A 22,980-nucleotide genomic window follows, 5' to 3' on the forward strand; every position below is an offset into this window, starting at 1 on the left:
ACGTCATCACACCCATGCACCTGTGTCGCACGTCATCACACACACGTCACACATCATCACACCCATGTACCTGTGTCACACGTCATCACACACACGTCACACATCATCACACCCATGTACCTGTGTCACACGTCATCACACACATGTCACATGTCATCACACCCACGTACCTGTGTCACACGCCATCACACCCACGTCACACATCATCACACCCATGTACCTGTGTCACACGTCATCACACACACGTCACACATCATCACACCCATGTACCTGTGTCACACGTCATCACACACACGTCACACGTCATCACACCCATGCACCTGTGTCACATGTCATCACACACACGTCACATGTCATCACCCCCTCGTACCTGTGTCACACGTCATCACACCCATGTACCTGTGTCACATGTCATCACATCCACGTACCTGTGTCACACGTCATCACACACACATCACATGTCATCACACACACATCACACGTCATCACACACACGTACCTGTGTCACACATCATCGCACCCACGCCACACGTCATCACACCCATGCCACACGTCATCACACACACACGTCATCATTATATGTCGTTCCATTACCCCCACGTACCTGTGTCACACGTAATCAGATATCTGTGTCACATGTTAACGTTATGTGTCATTCGTCATCTCATACCTGCATCACACGTCAACATTGTGGGTCATTCCATCACAAACCTGTGTCACAAGTCAATATTATGTGTTGTTCTATTATATACCTGTGTCACACATTAACATTATGTGTCATTCCATCACACTCGTGTGTCATGTCATCACATGCCTGTGTCACATGTCAATATCATGTGTCATTCCATCACAAAACTGTCAGAAATCAACATTACGTGTCGTTCCACAACACATCTGTGTCACATGTTAACATTATGTGTCGTTCCACAACACACCTGTGTCACATGTTAACATTATGTGTCGTTCCACAACACACCTGTGTCACATGTTAACATTATGTGTTGTTCCACAACACACCTGTGTCACATGTGAACATTATGTGTCGTTCCACAACATACCTGTGTCACATGTTAACATTATGTGTCGTTCCACAACATACCTGTGCCACATGTTAACATTATGTGTCGTTCCACAGCACACCTGTGTCACATGTTAACATTATGTGTCGTTCCATCACACACCTGTGTCATACATCAACAGTATGGGCCGTTACATCACATACCTGATTTTCTCGCAAAAGAAATTTGATGTGGCTGAAGTACAATACAAAATAACACAATACAACGCACACAAGCTTACAACACCGTGTGTGTGAGTATGTGTGCATGTGCATGTACGCATGAGAGTGCTCACATGCAAACACCTGCATGAAAAGTATAAGCACAAGTATAGATCTCTCGCTGTCTCTGAACGAGTACGCTTAAGTATGTGCCCATTCGCATGCACGTATATTCCCAAGACCCGCAGACAGAAATTCAGCCCAGCCAGTGACAGCAGCCAGGGCCAGACAGAAAAAAAGACGGGACGGGGGGCAAAGCAAAGAAGCCAGTCGTCCCCACCAGTTATACGCCTGCAGACTGGCCGGATCGTTGACGTAGTCAGGGCCGTTGGCCACAGAATGGGGGGCGGGGGGAGGGGGCGAGGCCTCGAAGCGACCCCCGGCACCCGGCTTCACGTGGACGTAGGAGCCCTTTCGCTGAAACACACCACGCTCTCTTCAGTGAATCCTGCAGCCGCGCTGTGATACGCAGAAGAGTGTAAAGAATCAGAATCAGGATCAGAAATTTTCTTATTCAATAAGCCCAAAGACCCATTTGAAGGGTTGTGAATTGCATACAATAAGTACACCGTATCTTGCAACAGAAACAAATCGCAAATACAAATACATGCAAATCTTATCCCCCATATGCACACACACACTCACACGTTATGAGGAAATTGCAAAAACGCCATACGTACAACCAAATTACAGTTAAAAGTTAACATGGAGAGAAGTGGTATTACAGTGTTTAGAAAAGGTGGGGTTTTTTTTTAGCTGCTCAGGAGAAATTGTTCTACAATAAATCTGATATGTCTGTTGTTAATTCTTACCGATATTTAGGGATATTGTTTTCTACCAAACTGAGTTTTAGTCATGCATGTAATGATTTAGCAAGCAGAGGAAAACGGGCAGCACTCAGTACTTTGTGTAAATTGCACAAACATACCAATGACTCGATTACGCAGCGCAGACAGAAGGGTGGCGAGTATTTGAGTATAACTCACTCCAGACTAATAGTTCTCTCCCTTGATTTTCCCTACAGACGACCCATTTGTTTGGGTTAGGAAAAAAATCACAAAAAATACAAAACATAAAGTAACTGAATGAAACTCACTGTACTTGACCCACTGACCCCTCTCCTCACGTCGTGTGAACCCCCCCCCTGCCCCCCCACCACCCCCAACCCCTCCCTCTTCACTGCTCTCAGAAGCTGAGTCACTATCAGTAACTTCTTGCTGGTAGCTTTCTTCACTGCAGATACTTTATTCAACGTCTTCATCATCCTCGTCGATGTCGAAACTTGCTGTTTGAAGCATTTCAATCACTTCAGCAGCGGTAAAAGCCACCACTGTGATCTAGTTTGCTCAAAAAATTTCCACTTGTATCGCCTGTGACGCCATTTTCGATACATATGCAGATTAGCTTGTCGCATGGGGTCCTGAACTCGCTGGCTCGCTGTGGAGTGTGTTGTTGCGAAATCTCATGAAGAAACTTTCCATTCGACCCTTGACACGTTCACAATGCCCGGTGTAGCTGCGATTGTTATGCTACCCATGAGGAAAATGTGGAAAAATTTCTTAACTGTCGAAACAACTATAGCGTTCCGTCATCCGGAACGCTACCGTAAGTCAGGAACGCTATAGCGTTCCATCGTCCAAAATGAGTTAAAAAAAAGTTTTTCAGAACACACCTCTTCTGTTCTGTCTGCGGTCTCATCAATAAATAATGCTTCTTGAACTTGGACTCATCGTTTGTGTGTGCATGTGTGGGTGTGTGTGTGCTTGTATGTTAGTGAGTGCACACACTTGTTCGTCTATGCTGAACATTATACGTGCATGTTTATTCATCTACAACTTTCCCTGTGTGGGAGGGGTGTAAGTGTAAAATCTGCATCATTACTGTTCATATTCAGTTTCAGTTTCAGTTTCAGTAGCTCAAGGAGGCATCACTGCGCTCGGACAAATCCATATACGCTACACCACATCTGCCAAGCAGATGCCTGACCAGCAGCGTAACCCAACGCGCTTAGTCAGGCCTTGAGAAAAAAAAAAAAGAAAAAAAGAAAAAAAAAGGTGAATAAATAATAGATAAGCTTACATAAATAAATAAATAATAATTATGATCTAAAAAAAGGTAGTAGTAATGATACTAATAAAAAAAATAAAAATAATAATGATAAATAAATTCATATTCACATTGCGAAGTACTGTCAACACCAAACGCACAGTACCCAGAGATGCCAACCCCTGTCAAGTTGTTGTCGGAACAACCAGGAAATCTGGTAGGAACACTCAGACTCCAAGCCACATCAGCAAACTGACATTTTATCTACAAGGCACACAAACACTTGGGCCCGACTGCCACACAGTGTAACTGCCATGATTAGAAACTTGACTGGTCCACTCAATGGTGTTTCAATGTAAACACACACGCGATTAGCTAAACATCAAGGTTAGTAGTGACTGCCCTGGCTTTGTGATAGAATAGGTCTAGAGCGTCTGGGTAGTGTTACGACAGGAAAGCATGTGACCATGCTATGTAGTCGAAAATGGAGTGATGTGGAGTGATGGCCTACAGGTAACGCGTCCGCCTAGGAAGCGAGAGAATCTGAGTGCGCTGGTTCGAATCACGACTCAGCCGCCGATATTTTCTCCCCCTCTACTAGACCCTGAGTGGTGGTCTGGATGCTAGTCATTCGGATGAGACGATAAACCGAGGTCCCGTGTGCAGCATGCAGTTAGCGCACATAAAAGAACCCACAGCAACAAAAGGGTTTTTCCTGGCAAAACTCTGTAGAAAAATCCACAGCGATAGGAAAAACAAATAAAACTGCACGCAGGAAAAAATACAAAAAAATTGGGTGGCGCTGTAGTGTAGCGACGCGCTCTCCCTGGGAAGAGCAGCCCGAATTTCACACAGAGAAATCTGTTGTGATAAAAAGAAATACAAATACAACAAATACAAAATGAACTCGGGGGGAACAATTTTGACGTTGGCGTAACGTCGAAACAAACTCCGATGGAACGTAACAAAATACGGTGAAATGGTTTGTCATCATGAATACATGGCCATGATGTGACATTTGGTATCACTGTCAATATTTCATTCTTTTCTTGTTCTTTATTATTTGTTATTGTTCTTCTTCTTATTACTATTATAAGTATTATCATATTGAAAAATAACCCTTGTACCTCAATAAGTTAATGATTTTTTTTTTCTTTTTTTGTTCATCGATGGACTAAATGTTTTGCTCTGTGAATGCTGAATCACACTGATGTTGTGAAATGTCAAAATATAACCTTGTGTACAAAGGCAACAACAACAACAAACAAACAAACAAACAAAAAAACAACAACAAAATCAGCATAACTGAAATGCTAAGATCAGCATGTCTTTTGAGCTGTACACGGTCTCATACAGCTTTTCTATTTTGCATAGAAGGAATAAAGATGTCAAGAGATGTGGGGAAAAAAAAAACGGTAACATTTGGCATCTCAGTGCACCACAAGGCTCTGCGGCTGACTGAATCAGCGCGAGGCAGACAGACAGACTGACCTCCAGTGCATGCACCACACAGCGGCTGGGGAAGTACCCTTCCTCTCCACTGCACCGGCCCTGCAAGCAGCAACATACCACCTCAGTCACAGCAACATAATTATTACCTATGCTGACGGGCGCAATAACCGAGTGGTTAAAGCGTTGGACTGTCAATCTGAGGGTCCCGGGTTCAAATCACGGTGACAGCGCCTGGTGGGTAAAGGGTGGAGATTTTTACGATCTCCCAGATCAACATATGTGCAGACCTGCTAGTGCCTGAACCCCCTTCGTGTGTATATGCAAGCAGAAGATCAAATACGCACGTTAAAGATCCTGTAATCCATGTCAGCGTTCGGTGGGTTATGGAAACAAGAACATACCCAGCATGCACACCCCCGAAAACGGAGTATGGCTGCCTACATGGCGGGGTAAAAACGGTCATACACGTAAAAGCCCACTCGTGTGCATACGAGTGAACGCAGAAGAAGAAGAAGATTACCTATGCTGACTCCCGTGAACAGCTACATCCAGCCTCGCTCACAGCAATATATATTACATTTACGCTGACCCCGGTGACAGTGATATCCAACGTCACTGACAGAAAATCGCATCACAGTACAACAAGCCACATCACACCAACCGCACCACACCACACTATATCACACCACCCCACACTTCACTACAGCACACACACACTACAATGCAACCCACCACACCACACCACACTATATCACATCACCCCCCACACTACGCTACAACACACACACTACAATATAACCCACTACAACACAACACACCACACCACACTACAACAATCATATCAAACCACACCACACCACACCACACTACAACAATCATATCAAACCACACCACACCACACCACACTACAACACACCACACCACACCACACTACAACAATCATATCAAACCACACAACAACACACCACACTACAACAACCCCACTCCACAACACAACACACAACAAAACATACCACAACACAACACGCCACAGCAAAGCACACAACAAAACATACCACAACCCAACACACTACACACAGTGGTACACCACTCACCCTGCACCAATCGGGATGTGGCTGGGCGACAACGTCCAACATGGCGTCCTTGTCAAAACACAGCACAGCGCAACACACTACAACACAACACGCTACAACACAACATGCTACAACACACCACACTACAACACACTACACACAGTGGTACACCACTCACCCTGCACCAATCGGGATGTGGCTGGGCGACAACATCCAACATGGCGTCCTTGTCAAAACACAGCACTGCGCAACACACTACAACACAACACACACAACAAAACATACAACACAACACGCTACAACACAACACACACAAGAAAACATACTACAACACAACACGCTACAAAAACATACAACACAACACGCTACAACACAACACACACAACAAAACATACTACAACACAACACACTACAACACAACACACACCACAAAACATACAACACAACACGCTACAACACAACAAAACATACTACAACACAACACACTACAACACAACACACACAAGAAAACATGCTACAACACAACACACACAAGAAAACATACTACAACACAACACGCTACAAAAACATACAACACAACACGCTACAACACAACACACACAAGAAAACATACTACAACACAACACGCTGCAAAAACATACTACAACACACGCTACAAAAACATACTACAACACAACACACACAAGAAAACATACTACAACACACAACAAAACATACTACAACACAACACACAAGGAAACATACCACAACCCAACACACTACACACAGTGGTACACCACTCACCCTGCACCAATCGGGATGTGGCTGGGCGACAACATCCAACATGGCGTCCTTGTCAAAACACAGCACAGCGCAACACACTACAACACAACATGCTACAACACACCACACTACAACACACTACACACAGTGGTACACCACTCACCCTGCACCAATCGGGATGTGGCTGGGCGACAACATCCAACATGGCGTCCTTGTCAAAACACAGCACTGCGCAACACACTACAACACAACACACACAACACAACACACTACAACACACTACACACAGTGGTACACCACTCACCCTGCACCAATCGGGATGTGGCTGGGCGACAACATCCAACATGGTGTCCTTGTCAAAACACAGCACTGCGCAACACACTACAACACAACACACACAACACAACACACTACAACACAACACACACAACAAAACATACAACACAACATGCTACAACACAACAAAACATACTACAACACAACACACTACAACACAACACACACAACAAAACATACAACACAACATGCTACAACACAACAAAACATACTACAACACAACACGCTACAACACAACACACACAAGAAAACATACTACAACACAACACGCTACAAAAACATACTACAACACAACACGCTACAACACAACACACACAACAAAACATACAACACAACATGCTACAAAAACATACTACAACACACGCTACAAAAACATACTACAACACAACACGCACAAGAAAACATACTACAGCACAACACGCTACAACACAACACACAACAAAACATACTACAACACAACACACAACAAAACATACCACAACCCAACACAGTACACACAGTGGTACACCACTCACCCTGCACCAATCGGGATGTGGCTGGGCGACAACATCCAACATGGCGTCCTTGTCAAAACACAGCACAGCGCAACACACTACAACACAACACGCACAACACAACACACTACAACACAACACACACAACAAAACATACAACACAACACGCTACAACACAACAAAACATACTACAACACAACAAGCTACAACACAACACACAGAACAAAACATACAACACAACACGCTACAACACAACAAAACATACTACAACACAACACACTACAACACAACACACACAACAAAACATACAACACAACACGCTACAACACAACAAAACATACTACAACACAACACACTACAACACAACACACAGAACAAAACATACAACACAACACGCTACAACACAACAAAACATACTACAACACAACACACTACAACACAACACACACAAGAAAACATACTACAACACAACATGCTACAAAAACATACTACAACACAACACGCTACAACACAACACACACAAGAAAACATACAACACAACACGCTACAAAAACATACTACAACACACGCTACAAAAACATACTACAACACAACACACACAAGAAAACATACTACAACACACAACAAAACATACTACAACACAACACACAAGGAAACATACCACAACCCAACACACCACACACAGTGGTACACCACTCACCCTGCACCAATAAGGGTGTAGCTGAGCGACAACGTCCAACATGGCGTCCTCATCAAAACACAGCACAGCGCAACACGCCACAACACAACAGGCTACAACACAACATGCTACAACACGCTACACACAGTGGTACACCACTCACCCTGCACCAATTGGGATGTGGCTGGGCGACAACGTCCAACATGGCGTCCTTGTCAAAACACAGCACTGCGCAACACACTACAACACAACACAACACACTACAACACAACACACACAACAAAACATACAACACAACATGCTACAACACAACAAAACATACTACAACACAACAAGCTACAACACAACACACAGAACAAAACATACAACACAACACGCTACAACACAACAAAACATACTACAACACAACACACTACAACACAACACACACAAGAAAACATACTACAACACAACACGCTACAAAAACATACTACAACACAACACCCTACAACACTACACACAACAAAACATACTACAACACAAAACATACTACAACACAACACACAACAAAACATACCACAACACAACACAACACAGTACACACAGTGGTACACCACTCACCCTGCACCAATCGGGATGTGGCTGGGCGACAACGTCCAACATGGCGTCCTTGTCAAAACACAGCACCGGCCTCATTCCCGCCGGAGGGGAGGGAACTCCCCTGTACCCCTGGACTGCCTTCCCTTTGAACGGGGCTACACCAACACAACACAACACAACCCACGCTGTGTATTGTATTGTATTGTATCGTATCGTATCGTATCATATCGTATCGTATTGTGTTGTATTGTATCACTCTTTTTCGTCACAACAGATTTCTCTGTGTGAAATTTGCGCTGTTCTGCCAGGAAATGTGCCTTGTCCTAGTGTAGCTCTATTTTTCTTTTCTTTTTTTTTTTTCCTCTCTGCAAGAGTTTTTGTTTTACTATCAAAATAATTTGGGCTGCTCTCCCCAGGGAGAGTGCATCGCTACACTGACAGTGCCACCCTTTTTTTTTTTTTTTTTTTCCTGCCTACAGTTTTGTTTGGTTTCCCACAGAGGTAGGTTTTTCTACAGAATTTTGCCAGGAACAACCCTTTCGTTGCCTTGGGTTCTTTCACGTGCGCTAAGTGCATCCTGCACACGGGACCTTGGTTTATAGTCTCACCCGAATGACTAGCGTCCAGACCACCACTGAAGGTCTAGTGAAGGGGAAGAAAATACTGGCGACTGTGGGATTCGAACCAGTGCGCTCGGATTCTCTCGCTTCCTGGGCAGAGGACGTGTTACCTCCAGGCCATCACAAAATGACACAACAATGAGGCTGTTCCTTTTTGACTCACTTGTGTAAACAAAGTGAGTCTATGTTTTAACCCGGTGTTCGGTTGTCTGTGTGTGTGTGTGTGTGTGTCTGTGTGTCCAAGGTAAACTTTAACATTGACATTTTCTCTGCAAATACTTTGTCAGTTGACACCAAATTAGGCATAAACATAGGAAAAATTCAGTTCTTTCCAGTCATCTTGTTTAAAACAATATTGCACCTCTGGGATGGGCACAAAAAAATAAAAAATGAAGCCTAATTATATGCAAACTGCATTTACTGTTATATGTATATTTTTTGTATTCTCTAAACTTGGCACTTTGATCTGATATTCTGACCCAACAACAAGAGAAGTCATTATTATCATTTTTTGTTCAAACAGGAACTTCTTTTGCTAAGCATGGAAGTTTTATTTAGTTTGCAAACGTTTTGGTGCAGATAGTAAAAAAGGGAAATTACTCTGTAATTAATGCTAGGGGACATAATTCGCTTTAAACTGATCTTTCTCATCTTAAACATTACATTTTGAAATTATACACAATACATAAAAAGCTTGGATTTTTTTTTTTTCAGTGTATCACAAGTGAGTCTTGAAGGCCTTGCCTCTCTTGCTGTGTTTGTTCCAGTATACCCTTTATATACCTGAATCGGTAGCGTAAGCAGCGTCGACTTAAGTTGTGTAGCTTGTGTATGAAGAGAGTTACCACTCTTGTCATTTGTCAATCAGTTACTCTCATAGCCCAATTGTTCTTCAATTTCAAGTAAAAAAAAAACAAAAAAAAACCATTGTGACAATCATATATTTGCTCTGTACTGTCCGTCTATTCTGTGTAGATTATTCAGGATTAAAAGGCTATGCTAGACTTCAACAGAAGCTCATTTGTGTTTGCACATTTCTTCTGTCACTGCTGCTGTGTGTACATGTCAAATGATCGGTATCAGGACAGGCCCGTAGCTTCCTTTTTGAGGAAGTGTCTGGGTTTGTTGCAATGTACCTTTAATTCACCTGTGTGCTAGCTGAATCGGTAGCATAAGTAGCAATGATTTGAAGTTAGGTACCTTGTGTATGTGAAGAGAGTTACCACTCTTTATATTTTGTTAATTATGTACATCACACATTTTTGTCTTACCAACAATCTAACGACCTCCAAAACTGAACCCAAATTGTGAAATGTATGATACAAACCGACCTCCAAAACTGAACCTAAACTGTGAAATGTATGATACAAACCGACCTCTAAAATCAAACCCAAGTTGTGAAATGTATGATACAAACCGACCTCCAAAATTGAACCCAAACTGTGAAATATGATACAAACCAACCTCTAAAATCAAACCCAAGTTGTGAAACGTATGATACAAACCGACCTCCAAAATGAAACCCATGTTGTGAAATGTATGACACATCATTCAAACCAGTGTTCATACCCTACACTCAGAACACACACCTCAACACACCAACACACACACACACATATTCAAACAGCAGCAGCTTACTTTGAAGATTTTGATCTGACGTAGGCCTGACAGGTCTTGGCTCTGGAAGAGACAGATAAAAAACATTTCTTGCATGTGTCATAAGACATACTGCTTGCAGAACCTTATCGTAATTATATTTTCTTCTTTTCTGTCCAGTCATCTGCACCATGTCAGTGGCATTTCTCCCACGCTGCTCATTGCGAGTCCCCCATACACAGCCACACCCGGGTTCATGTATTTGTATTCGTATTTCTTTTTATCACTACAGATTTCTCTGTGTGAAATTCGGCTGCTCTCCCCAGGGAGAGCGCATCGCTATACTGCAGTGCCACCCATTTTTTTTGTTTTTTTTCCTGTGTGCAGTTTTATTTGTTTTTCCTATCGAAGTGGTTTTTTCTACAGAATTTTGGCAGGAACAACCCTTTTGTTGCCGTGGGTTCTTTTATGTGCGCTAAGTGCATGCTGCACACGGGACCTCAGTTTATCATCTCATCCGAACGACTAGCGTCCAGACCACCGCTCAAGGTCTAGTGGAAGGGGAGAAAATATCGGCGGCTCAGTCATGACGGCTGCCGGAAAAAGAGGACACTACCTAGCGGGACAAAGGGGAGGTTACCTACTTCCGGGGGGTTATCGGCCGTAGTTGCTTTCGTTTTCTCCACATAGGCGGATAGTAGTTTGCACAGGACAGGAATGTCAGACCCCTGCCGGAGTCTGCACTAGTTGGGTCACGGTTAAGTATGTGTCATTAAAATTAATTTTATTTGGAAAGAAGTAATGAAGGAAGGAGAAGAACAGTATGGGGAACAGGAACAGCTCTGATGGGTGAAGTAGTCAAATGGTTAATGGGCGCAATAGCCGAGTGGTTAAATCGCTGGACTGTCAATCTGAGGGTCCCGGGTTCGAATCACGGTGACGGCGCCTGGTGCGTGAAGGGTGGAGATTTTTACTATCTCCCAGGTCAACATATGTGCAGACCTGCCAGTGCCTGAACCCCCTTCCTGTGTAAACGCATGCAGAAGATCAAATATGCACGTTAAAGATCCTGTAATCCATGTCAGCGTTCGGTGGGTTATGGAAGCATGCACACCCCCGAAAGTGGAGTATGACTGCCTACATGGCGTGGTAAAAATAGTCATGCACGTAAAAGCCGAGTGAACGTGGGTGTTGCAGCCCACGAACGCAGAAGAAGAAGAAGAAGAGTTCGATCCCCAGATTTGACAGCAACTGGTAGATTAAGGGTCAAGATTTTTTTCCAATCTCCTCGGTCAAGACGTTCCCAGACCTACCAGTGCCTGAACCCACTTCGAGTGTGTACATATGCAGAAGATCAAACACGCTGGTTAAAGATCCTGCAATCCATGCCAGCGCTTGTCGGGTTACGGAAACAAGAACATACCCTGCACGCACACCCATGAAAACAGAGTATGGCTGCCTACATGGCAAGGTAAAAACGGTCACACACTTAAAAACCCACTCGTACATGTGACTGAACATGTAGTTGGTGCCCACGAATGCAGACGAAGAAGAAGAAAGGAAAAGAAACAGCTCCATAACACAAGACAGTAACGGAAAGAAACAGCTCCATAACACAAGACAGTAACCAAAAGAAACAGCTCCATAACACAAGACAGTAACGGAAAAGAAACAGCCCCATAACACAAGGAAGTAACGGAAAGAAACAGCCCATAACAAAAGAAAGTAACGGAAAGAAACAGCCCATAACAAAAGGAAGTAATGGAAAGAAACAGCTCCATAACAAAAGAAAGTAACGGAAAGAAACAGCTCCATAACACAAGACAGTAACAAAAAGAAACAGCTCCATAACACAAGACAGTAACAAAAAGAAACAGCTCCATAACACAACACGGTAACGGAAAGAAACAGCCCCATAACACAAGACAGGAACGGAAAGAAACAGCTCCACAACACAAGACAGTAATGGAAAGAAACAGCTCCATAACACAAGACAGTAACGGAAAGAAACAGCTCCATAACACAAGACAGTAACGGAAAGAAACAGCCCCATAACACAAGACAGTAACGGAAAGAAACAGCTCCATAACACAAGACAGTAACGGAAAGAAACAGCTCCATAACACAAGACAGTAACGGAAAGAAACAGCCCCATAACACAAGACAGTAACGGAAAGAAACAGCTCCATAACACAAGACAGTAACGGAAAGAAACAGCTCCATAACACAAGACAGTAACGGAAAGAAACAGCCCCATAACACAAGACAGTAACGGAAAGAAACAGCTCCATAACACAAGACAGTAATGGAAAGAAACAGCTCCATAACACAAGACAGTAACGGAAAGAAACAGCTCCATAACACAAGACAGTAATGGAAAGAAACAGCTCCATAACACAAGACAGTAACCAAAAGAAACAGCCCCATAACAAAAGAAAGTAACGGAAAGAAACAGCTCCATAACACAAGACAGTAACGGAAAGAAACAGCTCCATAACACAAGACAGTAACGGAAAGAAACAGCTCCATAACACAAGACAGTAACGGAAAGAAACAGCCCCATAACACGAGACAGTAACAGAAAGAAACAGCTCCATAACACAAGACAGTAACGGAAAGAAACAGCTCCATAACACAAGACAGTAACGGAAAGAAACAGCCCCATAACACAAGACAGTAACCAAAAGAAACAGCTCCATAACACAAGACAGTAATGGAAAGAAACAGCTCCATAACACAAGACAGTAACGGAAAGAAACAGCTCCATAACACAAGACAGTAACGGAAAGAAACAGCTCCATAACACAAGACAGTAACAAAAAGAAACAGCTCCATAACACAAGACAGTAACCAAAAGAAACAGCCCCATAACAAAAGAAAGTAACGGAAAGAAACAGCTCCATAACACAAGACAGTAACGGAAAGAAACAGCTCCATAACACAACACAGTAACGGAAAGAAACAGCTCCATAACACAAGACAGTAACAAAAAGAAACAGCTCCATAACACAAGACAGTAACGGAAAGAAACAGCCCCATAACACAAGACAGTAACGGAAAGAAACAGCTCCATAACACAAGACAGTAACCAAAAGAAACAGCCCCATAACCACAAGACAGTAACCAAAAGAAACAGCCCCATAACAAAAGAAAGTAACGGAAAGAAACAGCTCCAAAACGCAAGACAGTGACTCACTTTTGGCTTGGTGCTGTTTGCCTATACATTCCTTGTGCACTGCCATTTGCTTTTCTGGAAAAAAAAAAAAAGAGAAAAGAAAAAAAAAAGCAGTTCATTAATTTTCTTTCACTGTAAACGCATATTCCACATCACATCATGTACACTTGCCCCTTCATGTGCATGTGCGTGTCCTGTGTACTGTTTTGATCGATGTGATATCACCGCCTCTTGACTGTTGCTGACATACATGTGCATCTATATAATAAACCATGACAACACTACAACTTGCAGATATGAACAATCACACACGCACACACACACACACACACTTAATCACACTTACTTTTAGTTTAGTTCTTTTTTTTCTTCTACTTCTTGGTTTTTTGTTGTTTTTTTTTAACCCTTTATTGATGTGTCTACAAACCTTTCATTTATGGTTTTCATTGCAAATAATTTTGATTCTGATGACTCTGATTCATACACACACACACACACACACGCACACACACACACACGCACACACAACACACACACACATGCACACACACAACACACACACAAATGCCAGATATGCCCAGGTTAAGTCTCAACCAATGGCTTCCACTGTACAGATACACTGCCATGTTTACCGATGGTTTACCACAGAGACAAAGACCTGAACAACACGCTATACAAAGAATTCTCACCTTGACATAAATAGCCCTGGAAGAAAATACCCCTGCAAAGAACAAGAAGAGCACCACATCAGCGTCAGGAAATCCACACGTAAATCTACAGGTATACACAGGGTACATGCAAAGAAAAAGCCCACATCCAACAACTAAAACAACAACTACAAACAACAACAACAAATCCTTTCCATATCATACTAAAAAACACATGAGACATAAAGGAAATTTTCTATCTAAAATTACATTTAAATAACATTTACCATGACCCAACCAGTGCAGACTCCGGCAGGGGTCTGACATTCCTGTCCTGTGCAAACTACTATCCGCCTATGCGGAGAAAACGAAAGCAACTACGGCCGATAACCTCCCGGAAGTAGGTAACCTCCCCTTTGTCCCGCTAGGACTGAATGTACGCACAGCAATGTTGGCATGCATTGTAACTTTGAATGCATTGTAATCCTGGACACAATTTAACTTTACAAGGATCGTAATTTCTGCATGCTTTGTAATTTCTGAATGCATTTTGCTTTTCGTTTTGTAATCAACTTTAATTTTTGTATGCACCGAAAATTTGAATGCACTGAAAATATGTAAGCATCATCATTTTTGTATGCACTGTAATTTCTAATGCAGTGAAATTTTGTATGCACGGACATTCTAAATGCACGGATGGGTTATGAACTGAAAACGTCGAAACTGATCAATTGTAACAAGTTAGTTGGGGACAAAATACAAAACTTCCTCCATTCTTATGCTATCACACAGTGAGATGATGAAAGTATCCATATACTTTGTTCAAAATCTGCACACACTGATGAATTACAAATGAATCCAGGAAAACACAATCAGTTTGAAACAGATTAAATTCAGAATGCTATATAGCCCCGACAGGGCCCCTTCGTCCAGAGTGAATTAAGTTCAGAATGTTATATAGCCCCGATAGGGCCCCTTCGTCCAGAGTGAGTTAAGTTCATAGTGTTACATAGCCACGATAGGGCCCCTTCGTCCGGAGTGAGTTAAGTTCATAGTGTTACATAGCCACGATAGGGCCCCTTCGTCCGGAGTGAGTTAAGTTCAGAATGTTATATAGCCATGATAGGGGCCCTTCATCCAGAGTGAGTTAAGTTCATAGTGTTACACGGCCACGATAGGGCCCCTTCGTCCGGAGTGAGTTAAGTTCAGAATGTTATATAGCCCCGACCGGGCCCCTTCGTCCAGAGTGAGTTAAGTTCATAGTGTTACACAGCCCCGATAGGGCCCCTTCGTCTAATTCTGTTATCTGCCTTGTGACTGAGAAAAAACTGGGTCAGACACCATTGTTGACACCCACTGTTCACGTGAACCAGTCACCGCAAAAATAAACTCTCCTGTTCACGAACACAGCAACACACACTTCATTTATTAGTCGCAACAGAGAGTGGAAAGGTCAGTTCAGATATTCTTAGCTTGAAATGTCAATATGCAAATTAGGTGCCACTCCAAAAATTCAAAACTATCAAAGGCCCCGAACACGGCCGTCGTCTGAAACGGCTGTAAAGAGTAGGGCCCTGAACAGGTCCTTTCGTCCGGAGTGAGTTAAAAGTTGGATCTTACCTGAGTAGTTTACCACAGAGTTAAAAGTTGGATCTTACCTGAGTAGTTTACCACACAGAGTTAAAAGTTGGATCTTACCTGAGTAGTTTACCACAAGAGTTAAAAGTTGGATCTTACCTGAGTAGTTTACCACAGAGTTAAAAGTTGGATCTTACCTGAGTAGTTTACCACAGAGTTAAAAGCTGGATCTTACCTGAGTAGTTTACCACAAGAGTTAAAAGCTGGATCTTACCTGAGTAGTTTACCACAGAGTTAAAAGTTGGATCTTACCTGAGTAGTTTACCACAGAGTTAGAAGTTGGATCTTACCTGAGTAGTTTACCACAGACGTCACACTCTTTGGGTTTGCTGAAGGTGTGCATGACGTAACTGCGACTGCCCCCTGCCGCCGCCGGCTGTGTGTTGTCCCTGAAAACATGTCCCGCAAAGAAACATGTCCAAAATGATCGACTGGTATGGTTACCTACATTGATTGATTGATGTGAATACTTATATAGCGCCTATCCTCGGTCAGAGACCAAGCTCTAAGCGCTTTACATACACGGGGACTTTTGCACCACAGGCTGCCTACCTGGGTAGAGCTGACTGACGGCTGCCACTGGGCGCTCATCATTCGTTTCCTGTGTCATTCAATCACATTTCAGACGCACACGCATCCACACTCAGACAGACATGTAACATTTTATGTGTATGACTGTTTTTATTTACCCCGCCATGTAGGCAGCCATACTCCGTTTTCGGGGGTGTGCATGCTGGCTATATACTTGTTCCCATAACCCACCGAACGCTGACATGGATTACAGGATCTTTAACGTGCGTATTTGATCTTCTGCGTGCGCATACACACGAAGGGGGTTCAGGCACTAGCAGGTCTGCACGTATGTTGACCTGGGAGATCGGAAAAATCTCCACCCTTTACCCACCAGGTGCACCGAGATTCGAACCCGGGACCCTCAGTCCAGCGCTTTAACCACTCGGCTATTGCACCCGTCAATTGCACCTACATAGTAGCGCCTATCCTCAGTCAGAGACCAAGCTGTAAGCGCTTTACAAACGCGTAGTTTCTTGCACAACAGGCAGCCTACCTGGGCAGAGCTGAATGACGGCTGCCTTTAGGCGCTCATCGTTTGTTTCCTGTGTTGTTCAAACTGGCTTCAATCATGCTCAAAACACAATAGAGAGGAGTTTACACAGTGATTTTGCCAGGGACAACTTTCTTGTGGCTGTGGGTTCTTATACATGTGCAAAGTGCATGCTTCACATGAAACTTTGGTTTATCACGTCAGAAGTAAGACCTATGGACACAGATCATTTTCTTTTCAATAGCCAAAGACGTGGAACAAGCTCCCTGATAACCTCTGTCATTCTGATTCCCTCGCGTCTTTTAAATCTCGTCTCAAAACTCACCTTTTCCCTCAGCAATAAGTTCAATTGTGGCAGGTCCACTTCCTTTGCGTTAGCTGTGCTTGACTGTGTGTGTATACATATGTATGTGTACATAACTACATGCATATATATGAATGTGTATTGTGTGTGCGTGTGTTTATGTAAGTTTGTGCATGCCTATGTGTGCGTATGTGTTAGGGTAGCTGCAGGCTCAGACAGCTGCCATCACTGACAGCATACAGAGTTGGACTTTCAGTCTGAGCATCCTGGGTTCGATTCTTTCACTGGAGCCGGACTGGTTATTAGCAGCGTTTTGTTCCCCCCCACCCCCGCCCCCTCACCCCCCTCCCCGACCTTCCAAGTCAACACATGCACAGACCTGCTGGTATGCACATGCAGAAGATAAAATACCCACATTAACTCACTCAGTACGGCCAGTCCTCTCTTCTCCTCTACACAGACCCCTCAGATGTCCAGTGGGTGTCTGAATGACCCAACCTTTAGCTTCCGTCGTCAGAATCGTTGTATTCTTTGTCAACATTCACCTCTTCAGTATAAGAGCCTTCCGCTTGCAATATTTTGATGGTGGTAATTGGGGTGAAACGCTGTTAACGTCGTCTCTTTCGGAGAGAGTTAAGGATCCTGTTGATCCATGAAGCACTTGGTGGAGCATGGAAAAAACATACCAAGCAACCAAAACCCACCTGCTATAATCATGGTGGGGGGAAAATATGATTGTACATGTTAAACATCACTCACACATTTGGGTTACTCTACTCAAGTGGAACATGGACCATGTATTCCGCCCAAAAGAAGAGACCAAACAGTTTCCATCTCCAATGCCTCAGACACATTCTTGGAATCCGATAGCAGGACAAGATCCCTAACACTCAAGTGCTTGAGCGTGCAGGCTTGCCGTCTTCGCCCTTCTGTGTCAACGCCATCTTCGCTGGCTCGGTCATGTTTGCCGAATGGATGAAGGCCGCATCCCTAAAGATCTGCTTTACAGTGAACTATCAGAGGGATCACTACACATCTCCTACAAGGAGCACAAGACCAATGACTATGTGCGGAACCTGGTCAGCAACCTTGCTGGGCCCCAAGAACCACTGCTGGTGACTGTCAAACGATGGAAGATGGCATGGTTTGGTCACGTCATACGACATAACACCCTCTCCAAAACCATCCTGCAAGGGACTGTAGAGGGAGGGCGCAGACGGGGGCGACAGAGAAAGAGCTGGTCCGACAACGTCAAGGAATGGACCAAAATGACGATGCCAGATCTCCTCACGACAGCTGCCAACAGAATGGCGTGGCGAGCTATGACATCTTCCTCATGTCCCCCCAACGACCCCAGCGGTCGAGGGAATGAGTGAGTGAGTGATCAGAGGGATCTAGGCCCCAAAGCCGCCCCCGACTAAGATTCAAAGACGCTTGCAAACGGGACCTGTAAAGTATAGGTATTGATGTGCTGTCCTGGGAAAGCCTTGCAGACTCACGTGGACCCTGGAAATCTGCCATTCAGAGAGGGGTGAAACAAGCAGAGAGAATCTGCACTGACTCGCTGAGGAGAAAAAGAGCCACACGCAAGTCAAACTGTAAACCAAGCAGCATCTAGCTATATCTATCCCACATGCAGTAGAGATTGCCACTCCAGCATCGGTCTACACAGCCACAGCAGGAAGTGCAATGCCCGGCAGTGACTACATTTCTGGTGCAGCCATCGTCTCTCAAGACGGAAGGAGGAAGACGACGACGACGACACATTTGGGTGAAGGTGGGAATTGCATCCCACGATACTCAACAATAAGAAAAACAGACTCACAAAATGCAACTGCTAAAAACAAAACCCAACACACCCAGTCATCAATCATTCTTGCAGAATAAAAGAAAGATCAATGTGACTGTGCAAAATAAATGACACGCTCGCTGACTTTTAGAACATGGCACTCTGATACATGCATGTGTGCGTGTGTGTGTGTGTGCATGTGCTTTTATGTGTGTGTGAATGCGTGTGTGTGTCAGTGTGTGTGTGTAAATGCGTAGATGTGCATGCATGCACAGGCACGTGTGTGAGGGTGTGCGTGCATGCACACGCACACAACTTCATCGACAACATCTCTTCAGCACATTTGTCTCTGACTTCAATACTGCATGATTACATCATTTGCGTTAATGGCGCCTGGTGGGTAAAGGCTGGAGATTTCTCCAATCTCCCAGCTCAACACATGTGCAGACCTGCTTGTGTCTGAAACCCCTTCATGTGTGTACGCAAGCAGAAGAATCAAATACGCACATTAAAGATCCTGTAATCCATGTCAGCATTCGGTGGGTTATGGAAACAAGAACATACCCAGCATGCACACCCCTCAAAACGGAGTATGGCTGCCTACAACGGTGGGGGTAAAAACAGGTCACTGCCGTAAAAGCCCACTCGTGTACATGTATACGAGTGAACGTGAGAGACGCAGCCCACGAACGAAAAAGAAGAAGAAGAAGATATCATGTGAGTGGAACCACTCACAGTGCAAGGGCGATGGCTTCCAGCCATTTCTGTCGCTGCTCCTCCGTCTTGGCAAAGAAGGTGAAGGCCATTCGCTTGTCCAGTTTCACCATGATGAACGAGTAGTTCCACTGCACACCAGACACATATACACATCACACACACACAACAATCACACACACACACGCATACACAAATCCCCCCCCCCCCCCCCCCAACACACACACACAACATGCACACAAAACGCAGACACATACACAAATTCACAAACACACACAGTTTCAGTTGCTCAAGGAGACGTCACTGCATTCAAACAAATCCATATACGCTACACCACATCTGCCAAGCAGATGCCTGACCAGCAGCGTAACCCAACGCGCTTAGGCCTTGAGAAACAAAATAAAAAAATACATAAAAAAGAACTACTACTACTGATAATAATATGTATAAGGCGCAAAAACTTGATGAAGTCAACTATAAGTGTACCAAAAAAAAAACAAAAAAACAACAACAACCATATATAAATAACTAAATAACTAACTAAATAATAATAACATAATTAAAAAAAAGTAATAATAATAATAATAAAATAAATAAATTAAATAAATAAATAAAACACACACACACACACACACACACAGAAGAGAAACCCTGCTGGAACTTATGCCCCTAAAGTGAAACTGGGGACGTACGCTGTTAAAGAGATAATGCTGACAGTCGCTCACACAAAACTCATTGCATGTTTTCCTCCAAAACAAAAAGGACACTGCAGATACAGTTAGTAAGGGTGTATGTGTGAATGTGTGTCTTCATGTTTTACATTTATTTGCTTATTTATCATCATTGTTGTCTTATTTATTTATTTATTTATTTATTTATTTATTATTATTATTTCTTTATTATTATTATCATTACTACTACCTTTTTTATATTATAATTATTATTCAGTTATTTATTTATTTATGTAAACTTATCTATTATTTATTCACCTTTTACTTTATTTTTCTCAAGGCCTGACTAAGCGCGTTGGGTTACGCTGCTGGTCAGGCATCTGCTTGGCAGATGTGGTGTAGCGTATATGGATTTGTCCAAACGCAGTGACGCCTCCTTGAGCAACTGAAACTGAAACTGAAACTGGACTGATAGCCTAGAGGTAATGCGTCCGCCTAGGAAACGAGAGAATCTGAGCGCGCTGGTTCATATCACGATATTTTCTCCCCACCCCACTAGACCTTGAGTGGTGGTCTGGACGCTAGTCGTTCGGATGAGACGATAAACCAAGGTCCCGTGTCCAGCAATTAGTGCACGTAAAAGAACCCACGGCAACAAAAGGGTTGTTCCTGGCAAAATTCTGTAGAAAAATCCACTTCGATAGGAAAATCAAATAAAACTGCACGCAGGAAAAAATACAAAAAAAAATGGGTGGTGCTTTCAGTGTAGCGACGCGCTCTCCCTGGGGAGAGCAGCCCGAATTTCACCCAGAGAAATCTGTTGTGATTAAAAAAAAAAAAAAAAAACAAATACAAAGTGAGTCACCTTCTCCCCTTTCTTGTCGTTGGGCACGGGGTTGTCCTCCGTCTTGTACTCCCCGAGAACGATGGCGTCTTTGAAGCTGTACAGCTCCCCCTGCAAGAGACACAGGCAACCCATCAACACCTCTTCTTCCCAAACAACACCTAACTATTCACAACAGAAAAGTGTGCAACTTTCAATCTGAGGGTCCCGAGAGTTTGAATCTCAGTGACGGCGCCTGGTGGGTAAAGGGTGGTGATTTTTCCAGATCTCCCAGGTATACGCAGACCTGCTTAGTGCCTGAACCCCCTTTGTGTGTATAAGCACGCAGAAGATCAAATACGCACATTAAAGATCCTGTAATCCATGTCAGCGTTTATTGGGTTACGGAAACAAGAACATATCCTGCATGCTTCCCCCCGAAAATTGAGTATGGCTGCCTACATAGCAGGGTAAATTAAAAAAAAAAAATTTTTAACAAAAAAAAAGTCATACATGTAAAATATTACATGAGTATCGGAAGTGTGTATGTCTGCGTGCCTGTAATCTGATTGAATGACACAGGAAATGAATGATGAGCACCCAATGTCAGCCGTCAGTCAGCTCTACCCAGGTAGGCAGCCTGTTGTGCAAATCACCCCATGTTTCTAAAGCGCTCAGAGCTTGGTCTCCGACCAAGGACAGGCGCTATGTAAGTATCCATATCAGTCAATCAATAGTGAAACAAGACAAAGATTCTACTTTGTTACCCCTGCCCCAACCCCATGCCAACCTTTCCCCTACGCCATTGACACCCACAATATGTATTGTGGCCAAAGGCCAGTGTACGTTTAACTTCTGAGTTCTGAATTCTGAGTTCCCCAACAACCTGAGAGGGCTGAAGGGTGGTGATAAGACACACACATGCGAGCGCACGCACACACACACACACACAGACACACACACACACAACCACATGCACAACATAAACACTCACACATACCTACTCCAAACACACACTCACACACACATTACACACACAATACAAACACAAACACTACACACTCACCATCCATACACACACACACACACACACACACACAGAACACAATCACTCCTCACAGTCACTTACTCGGGCCTTGCACATCAGCATGACTTTGTCAAACAGAAAGATGTGTCTGCAACAGAAACCACAAAAACACACACTGATCACAGCAACACACACACACACAGGCTAGGGGGG

At 43.5% G+C, this 22,980-nt stretch overlaps 1 protein-coding gene across 4 annotated transcripts in view; it reads right to left on the reverse strand.

Annotated features, from left to right (window-relative positions):
- LOC143289743 (guanine nucleotide exchange factor VAV2-like) overlaps window positions 1–22,980 on the reverse strand; it is an 85,818-nt gene that overhangs the window by 17,663 nt on the left and 45,175 nt on the right. For all 4 annotated transcript variants that reach the window (XM_076598832.1, XM_076598831.1, XM_076598830.1 and 1 more), the window contains 10 exons: window positions 22,870–22,915; window positions 21,783–21,872; window positions 20,268–20,377; window positions 16,667–16,765; window positions 14,781–14,812; window positions 14,113–14,166; window positions 10,959–11,000; window positions 8,722–8,855; window positions 4,817–4,876; window positions 1,560–1,696 (listed from right to left, as the gene is read on the reverse strand). In XM_076598832.1, the coding sequence (XP_076454947.1) occupies window positions 1,560–1,696; window positions 4,817–4,876; window positions 8,722–8,855; window positions 10,959–11,000; window positions 14,113–14,166; window positions 14,781–14,812; window positions 16,667–16,765; window positions 20,268–20,377; window positions 21,783–21,872; window positions 22,870–22,915 (804 nt within the window). The remainder of the gene's footprint in view (window positions 1–1,559; window positions 1,697–4,816; window positions 4,877–8,721; window positions 8,856–10,958; window positions 11,001–14,112; window positions 14,167–14,780; window positions 14,813–16,666; window positions 16,766–20,267; window positions 20,378–21,782; window positions 21,873–22,869; window positions 22,916–22,980) is intronic.

This window comes from Babylonia areolata, chromosome 14 (genome assembly GCF_041734735.1).
Source record: "Babylonia areolata isolate BAREFJ2019XMU chromosome 14, ASM4173473v1, whole genome shotgun sequence".
In the NCBI taxonomy this organism is placed as follows: Eukaryota; Metazoa; Mollusca; class Gastropoda; order Neogastropoda; family Buccinidae; genus Babylonia; species Babylonia areolata.